This window comes from Cyprinodon tularosa, unplaced genomic scaffold (genome assembly GCF_016077235.1).
Source record: "Cyprinodon tularosa strain WSP-4 unplaced genomic scaffold, ASM1607723v1 ctg942, whole genome shotgun sequence".
NCBI lineage: Eukaryota > Metazoa > Chordata > Actinopteri > Cyprinodontiformes > Cyprinodontidae > Cyprinodon > Cyprinodon tularosa.
The window spans coordinates 73,678-88,810 of NW_024039721.1; the positions used below are offsets into that span (position 1 = coordinate 73,678).

General features: G+C 38.7%; 2 protein-coding genes across 2 annotated transcripts in view; both read right to left on the bottom strand.

The window, feature by feature from the left end:
* Positions 1-254: 254 nt before the first annotated feature.
* Positions 255-4,090, bottom strand: rflnb (refilin B). The gene is made up of 3 exons (XM_038275151.1): positions 3,593-4,090; positions 2,519-2,610; positions 255-2,228 (listed from the first exon to the last, which is right to left on the bottom strand). Exons 1-3 carry the CDS (start codon positions 3,791-3,793, stop codon positions 1,910-1,912), a joined length of 612 nt encoding a protein of 203 aa, XP_038131079.1. The 5' UTR covers positions 3,794-4,090; the 3' UTR covers positions 255-1,909.
* A 3,878-nt stretch (positions 4,091-7,968) lies between these two features.
* Positions 7,969-15,133, bottom strand: part of vps53 (VPS53 subunit of GARP complex) — a 43,849-nt gene continuing 36,684 nt past the window's right edge. The window contains exons 21-22 of the mRNA XM_038275150.1: positions 11,973-12,077; positions 7,969-9,229 (exon numbers count right to left, since the gene is read on the bottom strand). Coding sequence (XP_038131078.1) covers positions 9,059-9,229; positions 11,973-12,077 — 276 coding nt within the window. The 3' untranslated portion in view covers positions 7,969-9,058. The remainder of the gene's footprint in view (positions 9,230-11,972; positions 12,078-15,133) is intronic.

Consider the following 15,133-nt stretch of genomic DNA (forward strand, 5'->3'; position numbering starts at 1 on the left):
AAATACAGATTTATATTTTATTTTGTATTTATTTTGATTCCTTACTAACTTCCAGGCAACATATTTTTTTTAATTTAATAAATACTTAAAAGTAAAATAGTTTTTATTTTTTAATCAATTATTCTACTTTCCATGTTTGGACAATCTTTAAAACTTTGGACTGACAGGAGAACTCATGGTAAGACAGAATGCCCAAAGGATTAAAAGTCAAAGTCAAAAAAGGTTTGGGAAACACTCTTCTAGAAAACTACACATCCAGATGCCTAAAATGTACCTTTCATGCTTTAATGCACAAGAAAAACAGACATGAGCTTAGTTTTTACCATGCATTTACACTCTATATTCACAAGAGGGCGCTGTAGTACAGCATAAAGATTTATACAATAAGACAAAAAAATTAACTTCCTCTCAAGCCAACAAAAAATTGATATAAAGCAACTTAATTAAAAAATATATATAAAAGTAAAACACAGATTGTACAGCTGAAAAGTAATTTCAAATGTGTGGTGTTCAACTTTATGATTCTGTTAAATCTATTACGGTAGATTTGTTAATGGAAGCAGGAATATTTTTTTAAACTACGGTACATTTTTCCAAAGGTTAAATAGAAAACATTTCAAATAAGTGATAGGTAATCATAACTTATCAAAACAAAAAAAAGACATTTCCACAACTGAACATGTGTTCCTTTTATTTTAACTACACATCCAACAATTGATTGAATTAAAAAGCCACAAAAACATATGGCATTTCAAAATAAATTGACAAAAAACAAAAATGGAAAGGGTATAATTATTAGCATTTAAAATCTCAACCTGAATAAATACAAATTTAAAAATCAAATCACAACAGCTAGAAAAGTAGTGGAATGTTTTAAGCCAGTGATTAGCGCACTTATTAATGAATACCTTACTTAGGTGCCATCTGTGCTACCTGGTTAATCAAAACGTACACACTAACAAACAGTACATCTTCATAGCATGCACAACACCAGAGTGGTACATGCTTACTGCTTGGAATTAGTCATGTGAAGAGCTCTACTTTATGCTGTGCACCTAAACACAGAGTTCTCTAAAAATAAAAACAAAAATGCACAAGGCTTTGGAAAAGGTCTTCAATTTGCACAGAACATGGAAATCATTTGTTAGCTGTTTAAGTCCTAGGTAACCTGCTAAATAACACTCTCATATCCAAACTAATTACACTGATCTAATTAGTTTTCTGAAAAGAAATGCCTCCTTGAGCATTTAAAAGTGGTCTTTCTGCATGAATATGGGGAGTACTCCAGCTTCCTCCCACAGTCAACAAACATGACAGGTGGGTCTTCTCTAAATTGTCCTTAAGAGTGTGTGTGTGTGTGTGTATGGTTGTGTTGCCCTGCCATAGACTGGCGACCTGTGCGGGGATTACCCCGCCTCAATTAAATGCCCATAAATATATATAAAAACAATCTTAAACCCATTCTTATCTGTGCTATGGCGGAGCAGATCCTTCCAATATTTAGCTTTGGACAGAGACCAAAAGGAAGCTACACAACAGATCAGTGGCAAACATCCACATTAGCTTCAAAGCAAGCACAGCCCCCTCCTTCCACAAAGAAGCTCTCTGATCAAGCAGGAACATCAGGGTAAACCAGAAAAAGAAACACTAGAATAAGAGTATTTGGTAGATGTTCCTATTTAGATTATGGGTTTTAAAAGGCCTAAAGAGGGGGACACAGCTGCTTTAACTGTGATTACCTCCAGCCCACTCAGGTCGCCTTGGAAAAAATAAAAACAGTGACCCAGAGGAAAAAAAATAGAGTCTATGGATGTTGCTGATTGTTCTAAGTAAAAATCAACAACTGAGCTTGAACCGACTTTCAGTGCATCTTCAGAGGGGGAGCATGGAGCCAAGGTCTCCTCCTTCCTCACTGAGGCAGTCTACTGCCGCCAACCACCTCCAACTCCACACTGGACAAGAAACGCCTGGAGAGCCGGTGGGAGTCGTAGCTGAGCTCCGTTACATAGACAGTGCTGGTTTTCTTGGGGTAGATGATGGTGGTGCTCTTATAGCGGTGGGGTCGATGGCGGGGCTGGAAGTCCAGCTGGGTCTTGTAGTGGCGCCAAGTGTTGTGCGGCAAAGCAACTATTGTCTGCTGGTAGTGTTCGAGGCCCTGGCCCCATAGCTGGAGGGCCACGTTTTGAATGAAGTGACGTTTTGAGTCATAATTCACAAATGATGTGTATCTGGAGATCAGAGAACATTATAAGAACAAACATGATACTTATGAGTAAATAGAGCAAAATCAAATCAAATGTAAACAGCATTAAATAGATACACACTCAAATATTTTCATGCTATTATCATTTTATTACCCATTTAATATTTATGATTTGTGTATGAAATCATTAGAGCAACCCCTTTTTCTAAAGGTAACATTTTAACATTTTAAATGCTCTTGGGAGCCTCTGGTGGGCCAGCATTGGGCCCTAGATAGCTGTACTGTATACATTTATGCCTTAGGCTTGTTCTCTACCTCAGTTCCTTTGGTGGTAACAGATCAATTGATATGCCTTCTCCAAAAGACAGAGGCTGCAGTTGCAGATTTCCAGCTGGTGCGAGTGAAATCTAATAAAGATAAAAAAAGAAGCAGCACAAATTACTTATTAACCAACATGTCACCTCATAAACCTTATTAAAGATCCTTAAAAGTTAGAACAATTGTCTGACCAAAGGTAACTCATACATTTAGGAGTCCTGTGTTCTTTTTGTACCAAATAAAACACAATCTGCTTTGTACACATTCTTAGAATTGTAGAATATTTCAGTCCAAGCTACAAATATTTTACTTTTAACCAGAAATAACCAAAGCAATCCACCCTCTCAGCTTCAATTTAAGCTTTAGCTGCAATTTAAATGGCTACTTTAGCATTAGTAGCCACATGCAAAAGGTAATAGGGATCATCAACTATCCAGGAGCACCTGCCAACCGGAACAATATGCCACTCTGGGGATGAGCCTTAATGCCTCCATCAACAAAGACAAACAAAAACACTTCATATTAATTTTAAAGAACTGAAAGAAAACATTTGATTTAGTAGAGTTAGGGCTGCAACAAATTATTTTGCAATTCGGTTAATAATTAGATAGCTGATTAAAGAAGACTTTTTAAGAAATTAAACCAGATAAAACTAAAATTTTTCCACTTGAGTTCTGGATAGAGCATATTTACAGAAGAAATAGTTTTTTTTTTAATCCAAAATGCAAAGTGTTTATATATTTTTCTACAATTTTGATATAATTACTGTTTTAAGTGTGTCACTGTCAGCTACAAGCATGTTTACAGTCTCTATAATCCAGTTAATGATTAATCGATTACTTAATTAGTTGATGATTATTTCAATAATCGATGAATCACGATTAATTGTTACAGCTCTAATTAAAATAATACTAGATCAAGTGAAGAAACAGCAGCCATGATGTAAAAAAAAACTTGTAGCAAATGAGTGGATTGTTGGATTCATCGGACTCAGATCATCAAACTGCTCAGGCCATGACAGAGTTTATAAAAATGTGATATTTTGGAACCACCATAGAAGTTCCTACATACCAGAGGGGCCCTTCCTTCGTCCTCAGACCCCGGGGTCACCCCACCGGCTCTCTCTGCAGACGCAGGCTGCAGCCAGGCATTGGGACTCGGGCTGGGGGGTAACCCAGAGTCCGGGCTATCGAGTCCTCCCTCAGTCCTGCTGCAGTTCATACCCAGAGGATCTCCGTCGATTACATTTAGCAACTTCAATTCTCCAACCATATCTGGTGAAAAGTTGCGAAAGTCCTGCGGAGTGCGCGAGACGCGGCTTATGAAAGAGAAGTTGCGTCCCCCGTGTTGCAGCAGAACTCCTTCCCGTGCTGAGCGCAGCGCTGCAGGCTGGAAATATCATTAACCTGAGGGGGAGGATTCTACTTCCTTCACATTAATATAAACTGATCAGACTTCCAGCTTCCTAAAAGGGGGTGGGGGCAGGGGCTGTTCTTCAGTGCGGGACTCGGATTGACTGAGCAGAGCGGCCACCCGCGGCTCGTCTTCAAACTTTGTGCCCCTAAAAGGGGCGGGGCTTTCACAGCCGCAAACACCGGAAACGAATCGCCTTTCCGAGCGTTGATTGGATGGAAGATAATTGGTAGCAAGAGACAAAGTAGGGATTTAGGAGTTTTTCCAGACTCTCAATGGTAGCAGACCCACAGTGAAGCCTGTGGTTTCTAAAGTACACACATTTGTTACTTTAGCGGAAGTATAGATACTACAGTTTAAAAACACTCAAAGTTGAAGCAATGGCATAATATCAGTAAGCAGAGACTGCAGTTGATTTTCACTGACACCTGGTTGGCCCCCTAACAATTGTGGACTACGTCGTTTTTTTGATGCGAAAAATTCCTCTTATACCACCTGATTCTGGTTCAACTGACCAGACCTTATTTACTGTATACCCCCAACACATGGCAGATTTTAACATAACGGTGAGCCGTTAAAGGAATAGTACACCCAAAACATGATTAGCCTTCATTTTCTACTCACCCCCATGCTGAACAACACTCTGGAGTACTTTTTTGATATCTCAAATGCATCTGGAGATCTGGGAGGCTTCTTGCTGTCTGCTGACATTCAAATAATGGAGGTCTACGGCGCCCGAGGCAGAAAGGTCCATAAAAGTCCACAAAAAACGTGTCAATATTCCTCCATACTGCTCGTCCAATGAATTCTAAGTGTCCTAAGAGGGTAGCGTCCATAATTTACTCGAAGCGAAGTCATTTAGAATGTTTTTAGAGCATAAACAGTAGTGTATAGGATTTCCTAAAAGCGCGTTCACGAGTCTACGGAAACCGCGGCAGACCAAACCAGATGAAAGTGCGCACTAAGGAATAGTGCACTAAAGGTGTACTATTCCTTTAAAACACGACACCAATAACAAAGCAGACACTGGTACTTTTAATTACTATGTTAATAACTGTGTATAGTTCATTAGACGGTTGGTAAAAAAAATACACTCATATATTTTGTTTCAAACCCCAATAAAGATCCTAAAAGAACGATGAATTTGAGCATTTTATTTTTTACACTATGACTTGGAATTATGGGTAATCCAGAGAGTAGATTAAATGGGGTGTTGTACTTCATATGGGGCCCAGCCAGATAATGTTGCTGTGTCGTTACGCCATTGAGTTGAAGAATCAACTTGACCTCTTTAATCAAGTAAAAGTGAAAAAGTATGTGTTCCAAAAACTACTTAAAGCATAAAAGTATAAAGTAACCTTAAAAAAAAAAAAAAAAAAAAAAAAAAACAACCAGATGCCACTATATGAATGAAACCTCAATTTTTCGACTGTTTTGAAAAATTCTTTGAGATAGGGCCAATGATGAGGGAGGTCTTGTTGGTCTCCGTCTCAATCTCCTGATACGCTCTCGCCTGTGCCCGATCTTTCAGACATTTCAACATCTTTTTCTGAATCCATCATTGTATCATGTCATAGATAATTCACGTTTGCAGTTTGAAGAACACCTGCTTGCTTCTGATGAGTTCCTATAGCTTCTGGCTTTGTTATCTTCTGGCTCCGGCCTGCTCTGCATACCTAGAACCAGAACTAAACATGGAGAAGCAGCATGTAGTTCCTATGCTCCACTTATCTGGAACAAACTTCCAGAAAACTGTAAAAGTGCAGAAAGCCTAAATTCCTTTAAATCAAGACTAAAAACACATTTGTTTGGGATTGCCTTTGACTGTTCTACTGAAACATCATTAGTTCAACTTTATTTTTTTTAGTACAATTGTTTTTAATGTTCTTTTTTGTTATTTTATTTTTTCCTACTTGGTTTGTTTTATTTTCCTATATTTTAATCATGTAAAGCAATTTGCATTGTCTTTGTACTGAATTGTGCTATACAAATACAGGTGCTGGTCATAAAATTAGAATATCATGAAAAAGTTGATTGATTTCAGTAATTCCATTTAAAAAGTGAAACTTGTATATTATATTCATACATTACATACAAACTCATATATTTCAGATGTTTATTTTGTTTAATTTTGATGATTACAAATGACAACAAATGAAAATCTCAAATTCATCATATCAGAAAATTAGAATATTGTGAAAAGGTTCAAAATTGATGGCCCCTGGTGCCACACTCTAATCAGCTAATTAACTCAAACCACCTGCAAAAGCCTTTAAATGGTCTTTCAGTCTAGTTCTATAGGCTACACAATCATGGGGAAGACTGCTGACTTGACAGTTGTCCAAAAGACGACCATCGACACCTTGCACAAGGAGGGCAAGACACAAAAGGTCATCGCTAAAGAGGCTGGCTGTTCACAGAGCTCAGTGTCCAAGCACATAAATAGAGAGGCGAAGGGAAGGAAAAGATGTGGTCGAAAAAAGTGTACAAGCAAGAGAGATAACCGCACCCTGGAGAGGATTGTGAAACAAAACCCATTCAAAAATGTGGGGGAGATTCACAAAGAGTGGACTGCAGCTGGAGTGAGTGCTTCAAGAACCACCACACACAGACGTATGAAAGACATGGGTTTCTGCTGTCGCATTCCTTGTGTCAAGCCACTCTTGAACCACAGACAGCGTCAGAAGCGTCTTGCCTGGGCTAAAGAGAAACAGGACTGGACTGCTGGTGAGTGGTCCAAAGTCATGTTCTCTGATGAAAGTAAATTTTGCATTTCCTTTGGAAATCAAGGTCCCAGAGTCTGGAGGAAAAGAAGAGAGGCACTTCATCCACGTTGCTTGAAGTCCAGTGTAAAGTTTCCACAGTCAGTGATGGTTTGGGGTGCCATGTCATCTGCTGGTGTTGGTCCATTGTGTTTTCTGAGGTCCAGGGTCAACGCAGCCACATACCAGGAAGTTTTAGAGCACTTCATGCTTCCTGCAGCTGACCAACTTTTTGGAGATGCAGATTTCATTTTCCAACAGGACTTGGCACCTGCACACAGTGCCAAAGCTACCAGTACCTGGTTGAAGGACCATGGTATCCCTGTTCTTAATTGGCCAGCAAACTCTCCTGACCTTAACCCCATAGAAAATCTATGGGGTATTGTGAAGAAGAAGATGCAATACACCAGACCCAACAGTTCAGAAGAGCTAAAAGCCACTATTAGAGCAACCTGGGCTATCATAACACCTGAGCAGTGCCACAGACTGATCGACTCCATGCCACGCCGCATTGCTGCAGTAATACAGGCCAAAGGATGCCCAACTAAATACTGAGTGCTGTACATGCTCATACTTTTCATGTTCATACTTTTCAGTTGGCCAACATTTCTATAAATCCTTTGTTTTTATTGGTCTTCAGTAATATTCTAATTTTCTGATATGATGAATTTGAGATTTTCATTTGTTGTCATTTGTAATCATCAAAATTAAACAAAATAAACATCTGAAATATATGAGTTTGTATGTAATGTATGAATATAATATACAAGTTTCACTTTTTAAATGGAATTACTGAAATCAATCTACTTTTTCATGATATTCTAATTTTATGACCAGCACCTGTAAATTTGCCTTGCCTTTAGCTAACCAATGAGTGTTTGTGTTATATGACTCATCAATTAAACTAGTTTTCACATGACGTGAAATAAATATTTATAAACATTAAACCGAAGCCAAGAGTAACGAGAAACGTTTTAAAAACGTATAGAAAGTACAGATACTTGTGTGAAAATGTAATGAGAAGTCAAAAATAGGAAGAAAAATAAGTAATGGAGATAAGTATAGATACCTAAAAAGTGTACTTAAGTACAGTAACAAAGTATTTGTACTTCGTTACTTGACACCTCTGGATACAGCCTACTCTCCTGCTATTGTTCACAAAATGCAAGGTAGGTTAAACAACAGCCACATTTAATTAATGGAAAGGTTTTAACCATTTCTGGACTTTGGAGTTTACACTTTAGACAGAATTAAGAAGTAACGTTGGAGTAATGTGTTTAAAACAAAAGAATAGTTTTATTTAATATACCAGATTAACACAAGGATTATTTATTGAATCACTGACTGGATGTTTGCAACCTGCTTTCTAAACAACTGGCTTAAACAGCTAATTACACACAGCTACATGTGCCTTACATTCGTATTCATTCTGGATGTATTTTAGGTTACAAACACAACCTTTAGTGCATGATAATGGAATGCCATAAAACAAAAAAACGTGGTGCAAAATTATGAAGTGGAAGGAGAATCAGTTTATTTCTGTTTATATATACAAATAAAATCTGAAAACTCAAGCCATTTCTGAGATGAAAATGCACACTATTAGATTGTGAAGGTATTTGGTTGCAAGGAGGTTTATTCGAATTTCAGACATTTATCTGTAAAAATTATGAAAAGGGTTAATATTTTCCCACCGCATCAAGATGATTTACCCTTTTTTTTTGGATAGAATCACAATAAAATACCCTGGAGTTTATAGATGAAAGGTGACATGATATGAACACGTTTGCGAGGCACTGAATGTACTCTTATGATGTTTGCTTATTATAGGGCATTTAGTTAAATATTGGTTCACAGACCTGAATAAGCAAATCTTTTTGAGACATTATGATTATTATAGGGCACAGCTAATTCAACATCACCTACACCAGATATCAGTCTTTTTTATAAGTGAAATAAATCAATATTTGAGCTCACTCATTCCAAAACAGTTAATTTAAAGATATACCATCCTCAGAGAAAATTACCCAAAGAAACATTAAATTCATTCATCATATCAGGCTCCTCCAAGATTAGGTACATAAAGGAGCAAAAACTGAGCAGAATTTAATTAACAATAGCACATATAGCTGTCTAAGATTGCCGATGTTAGTGTCACAGAATCAACAGTGGAAAATTACAGAAGTACAGGCCATTTGCAACAGCAAAAAAACGGTTGAGGAAGTTTCTTCATAACCAAGCATCACATTGGTTTTGTGTTACCATCATTTAGCAAAGTTCGGACATCAAGTCTAATGAGGTCTTAACTGCAAAAGACCTGAAGGCCACAGCAGCGCCTGTTCAGATCAAGCTCTGCGTCTCTTCACAGTCTCTTTTTGATGAGCTTCTCCAGTTTGCGGATGCGAGATGACTCTTGCTCAGGGGTGGGGGCACTGAAGGACAAAGATGGGCCGCTGTCAGCTCCAGAGGGTGGAGTGGGTAACCTCTGCCTGAAGAGCTCCAGCATGCTGCTTTGTTCACTGCGCTTCAGACCCTGTGCATCCACACAAGCAGGCACCAAAAAAATACAGTGAAAATAAAATATAATGGAGCACACTTGAGATAGTGAAACACAATATCAATTTGATTTGATTTCCTAGGTAACTTTGAATGTATCAAGGTATACCTTTGTTTTGTGACCCCTAAAATCTTTCCATTATACTGTCTGCACAGTTTGAAGTTATTTTCATAAGATGCCAGAAAGCTGTATGGGGCTCAGTGTGACTGTTTTAAAAATACATCTGGCAAAGTGTCATGTATGTTATGCAGCCCACTGCAGGCAGTACCAGAGCAGACTGCCAAACTATAGCCCCTTCTTCACCGACTTGTTTCGGGGCAGCTTTGCTCGCTTTTTAGGCTTTTCCATAAAGAATGGCTATCTGGAACAGCTACTATATTTAGCACTTGCTTGCTTACAGCTCCAACAAAGTTGAGCTGAAAACGTGATCTCAGAAGACTGTGGATCACTGATTGACTACAGGGGCAGCATCACTAGTCCCAGATTATTTTAATACCTCGAACCGTTAAACCTTTAGCACAAGGCTTATTGTGAATATGAGGACTAGGTAGAGTTAGCATCCTGTAAGGCTAGCTTACTGTCACATCTGGCTGATATTCTTCTTTTTTAAACTCTAAAGCAGGCTTTGTCAGTTCCAGCCACATTTAAATGGTGTCCTGCAGCGTTTAGATGTGTCTCTGCTTCCATACCAGAATCATAAATTACCTCCTCAGCATGCAGTCAGGTTTTCCAGAGTCCTGCTAATGACCTGATTATTTGACTCAGGTGTGTTGATGCAGAGACATCTCAAAGGTGCAGGACATCGTCAAGCCTGTTCTATAACGTCCCTCTCTGTCCTGTACCTATCCAGGATGCCTCTTCTAGCTGCTCACAGGCGTCTGTGGTTCTCCTGTTTCACTCTGATTCCAGCTACAGCAGGTCTCCCCTTGTTGTCGTGTTTGTGCCGCTACACTGCACATTACTTTTTGACTATGGGGCGGGATATTTAATAGGGCGATGCCACCCACATCGAGATGATTCTCAATTGTAATGGAAAATCACAAAAACGTGTCGAGCTGACCCAGTGTACCTAAATCTATTTAGCCTACCTAGTGTGGGTGCTAATGCAAAAAGAACACGACTAGAACTTTCCTTTCAGTTTATCCTACTTTTTTTTAAAGCCCTGCCTAAGAAGTGCAATTTTAAGAATGGTACAGAACTTTAACAAGCCATGATGTGCTAGCTCAGTATGAAGACATTTTCATATTAACGCCTGGAACAATGAAGGATGGTGTGGTTACACATCTTGTTGCCACAGCAGCATTGTGACAGAAATTTCTAACAGATATTTCAGTTCAACAGTAAATTGACAGTTTGGGTTTTTAATGTGGTCTTCATTTAGTGGGAGTGGGATTTTAACCTTACATAAAAAAATAATTATAATAATTTTTTTGCATAAAAATATAATTTTATAGGGCTTGGGCGTCATGACGTAATTACTTTGCGTGGCCGCCATGTTGATGGCCTCCTTTACCGCTGCTCAGACTACTGCCTACGACTACTGCGTACTGTACTCTCTCTTAGCCGCGTTTTAATTTGATTAATTTCACCTTAACTTGATTTCAACCATGGTAAACCGTTGCTGTATTGTGGGCTGTACCAGCGCAACACATGATCGCCATGGGAAAAACATAGAAAATGGGTTAACTTTCCACCGCTTTCCTGCCTGGAGGCGCAACCATGAAGACCAAGTGTCAGAGATAAAGAGTCGTCGGCTAGCTTGGATCGCGGCTGTAAGACGGCCGAACATAACTTTCCACAGTATCCCGATGTCAATGAGAGTGTGTTCCCTACATTTTCATTCTGGTAAGTTAATGATGCACGGTTTAATTTTACGGCCTACAGTGTTTCTTTCCTTCATGGTTTTACGGAAAAATAATAAAAACGGCAGCGGGAAAAGGCTCAAATACGTGAGAAACCCAGAGGGTTTAGGGAGGGTTGGCAGTTAACATTACTAACTACACCTTTGAAACACATAGAAGCTACGTAGTTAAAAGTACATTAAAGTACAAAAAAAGTACATTAAAGTACATTACTAACGGTTAGCAATTACTAAACTAGCAGGTTCCAGAGCCCGTCTAAGCACAGCATACCTTTGTACGGATTACTGTGTCCGCACTGTTTGCTGGCTTTATGATCTGCAGCTCCTGAACCCATCCATTCATGAACTGCACATGAGACTACAAGGACTTGTAGCTTCGGAACTGTTTTAAAGTATAGGCGCTCACTCATCGGGGCTTCACTCATTGTTTGGAACTTCATATGGATCCAAATTATTAATAATGCTGATTTTGTCAACATACCGGTCCCTGGCTTCTCTATTTAATGTGTCCGGGTAAATTCCAGATCCTTTTTGGGATTTAATATCTTTTTTCTCTCTACTTCTACGTCTCTTCGTTCAACAACAACGCTGTATCAGTGCTATGTTTAAGTTCGCGTAGCCATCAACATGGCCGCCACATCCCACAATGCAACGCGGATCCCAAGCCCTATTGTTCTGTCTTAATCGTACAAAATGCCTACATTTACTTTTACATCTATAATAAACAAAATGCAGAAAAAAATACATGTTCTACGGGGAAATACAGACTACAAACTGAATTAACAAACCCTCCCTTTTACAGGAAGCAACCCTTAAAATGATCATTTTTACACTATTTATTTAAATCATCCAACTTGCCTTCATGTCCAAAATCTTCTGGAAGGTCTCTGGGTTCCCATCAGCCAGAAGTTTGATGTAGTTGTCAACAAACACCACTGGTGCTTCATGTGGGGCCATCACCACCTGTGGAAATGAGAAGAGTTTATTGAGGTTTTTTGGCTCAGAACCTTCTGCTACCTTCCAATGAGCCATCACTGGACAACCCTAGAGGTCTATGAGTGATACCAGATGGTACTGCAATCGTTGGGTTTCTACACCTAAATGGAACACATCAAAAAGTAGAAACCTCAAAGTAAAGTTAGAATTCAGGTTTTACTTAAAGCCTACTTCGTACTGCTGACGTTTTTTGTGTTTGAAAACAAGTCACATCACATATTGATGAATCAGATTAACTTTACTGGAAGTCATAGCAATGTGTTTAAAAATGTATGAGTTATAAACTGCTGAAAAATAAAATGATCTTAAAAGTAGGAAATCAGTATTGAACAACATTTTTTTGAGAATAACTGAAATGACTGACAGCATGAACGAAAAGCTTCCCTCAGTCTTCAACTCCAACACAACGTTTTTAGGTTTTACATTTCCTTTACACAGAATAAAACGCATGAGCGGCACACGGTGCGAGTGTAGAGGAATCAAAGCAGTACTGGAGGGAAGAAGAGTCAGGAGAGCCTCAGGATTCCCTGGAATTCTCTGTTTTCTTATGGGACCTACTGACTGAGTGATTTACTCTGCAACTGTACTGGAGCCAGGCCAAGAGAAAGGCGGCTGGGGACCTTAGAAAAAAAGAAAATGTAAGAGTTAAGACTGAAAAGAGGACCTTAAACGTCAGAGCAAGCAATGAAGGAATTCAGCCTGGACAGGGGTGGGGATGGGGCTGCCTTTGAAATGCTCCCCAGAAGAAAACTTCAGAAGGAGAGAAGAAAGCTGCAGCTATGGTGGGCTGGGCTGAGGAGTGTGGAAAACCGCCACGTCTCACAGGCATTGTGCAGGCCAGGAGAGGCCATCTCAGACACACAGAGAAAGTCTTATGTTCTTTGAACATAACTGAGCTGTGGCTCAAAACACATTTGGAGCAGATTCATCTTTTTTCATTCGAAGCACAAAATCTGACAGCTACTATGAGAAGCCAGGCTCTTTAATTGACTTGCTGTAGTGCTTTGTTTTTATGTTATTTTAAATTCTGAAAGCTTTACATTTTATATTGCTATTTGCATATCTTTGCAATGCTATTATTTTACCACAACTTTGTATTGTTCCTCCTCTCTTTGATGTTTTTTGCTTCTCTGTGGCCAGCTTTCATCTTTCTAGAGTCCTCTTGTTCGGTGGCATTTTGAGTGACATTTTCCAGGTGAGGATTCAAAGCTCCCTTGATCCCTGGTGCTGCTGTAAATGTGTCTCTTAAGCCCTTTCACAAATCTTTCCATAATCTAACAATGATAAACCCACACAAAACCATCACCCCACTTACACAATCCCCCCAGTTCTCGCTGTAGCATTTTTCAGGACATTATTCTTCTTTTAATATTGTCTAACATTGTTAAGCTATTCTGTTTTCTTTTTCTGTGATTGGGATTCCTGTCCTGTTAATAGCAAATGTTCCACCAAGGTTTAGATGATGGGACAGATGTTCACACATTAGACTCTAGAATGCTTTAGTATACAATGAGGATGAGTCAATGAGTCCCAGATGCCCAGTCCCAGTAGCTACACCTCATCCCTGATCATCAGTTCTCCACCATCATGCATACTAACTGGTGTGAGGTGTATAGTACATGACAATATTCTGTGTTTGGTGTTCTTCAAACAAGCCACTGAATATTCTAGCCAGGTTTGTTTGTTTGTTTGCTTTGTTTCCATCTGTTCTAAGGACGTTGTCCAAAAATTGTTCAATAGACAGATGTCTATGACTGATTTGGGCAATTAAAACAATGTGGTCTGCTGACAGCAGCCAGCATTCTCACCAAATGTATTTAACTGTTAAATCGAAATTAAGAAAATCTGCTTTCTCTGATCTCTGCCTTTAGGTTCAAGCTGGGATCCATGTAAGGTAAAGATGATAGCATTCTATCCGGTATGAAAGATCAAGACTCGACAAATCATTGAAAGCTTAACATTACTTCAACAGCACACAAACTGGTCCTTTTGGATATAGTATTTAAAACATACCATCATTTCTCTAATACACTGCCTCTCTGATGTACACTAATAAGCTACAGCCAATTGAGATTCATTTATGCAAAGTTGCTCTGTTCAGTATTTTTTAAAAGATTATGGCCAGGCTTTAGCTTTACAAAGAAGTCATAGATGATTAACCTTTTTTACTGTAGAGTTGTGATAATATGCATGATGCAAACAGAGGCCTGTAGAGTCAGAGATGGAGCTCTTGGGGTTTTTGTTTGTTTTCTTTTTTGTTGCAATTTCAGAGTCTGATCTGATCTTGTAGTGAGTCCTCTAAAATGTTTACTACAGGCAGAAAATTGTACCATCAGAAACTGAATCTGAATTGCCCGGACTGAATCTCTATTCATGGAATATGAAATGCAATGGTTTGAAAATGAATTTCACTAAACTGAAACTGAATTTAACGGAATTCATTTGCTTTAAAAATGTATTATATTTTACTGAAAATTCAATAATTCTATTTTTACTTTCAGTTATATCATTTTAATTTCAGCTTGAAAATGTGGCTTCTTTGCATAAACATAACCAGGTCCTTAAGCCACGGTGCAATGAAACACTGACTTTTGACATTGGTTTGAACTTGCCTCATTTTGAGCTTTAACAGTGGAGCATACATGAGTTTGGTGACACCTACCAAGCTCATTTAGGCTGCAGCTAAAAAACAAAACAAAAAGTAAATTAATCTTGATGTGTTAACCTGTGGCTTTTGGACCCAGTTGTCTGACACTAAGAAACGAAATTATCAAACTCAAGGACAGAAATAGACTAACTGAATTTTTTTTATGCAACAAAATACATTTACGGAGCACATGAATTCTGTTTCAAACCATTTAAAGCAGTTTAATGAAAATGATTTCCAAACTAATGCATTTAACTTTAGGTTACATAAATAAAGATCCAGTCAGGGCTATTCAGATTCGAATGGCAAAAGCTTCTGCAATAGTCTTCTCCTGGGAAGGTTGTCAGTTTTCCTACGCGTTTTCGGTCGGCCCTTA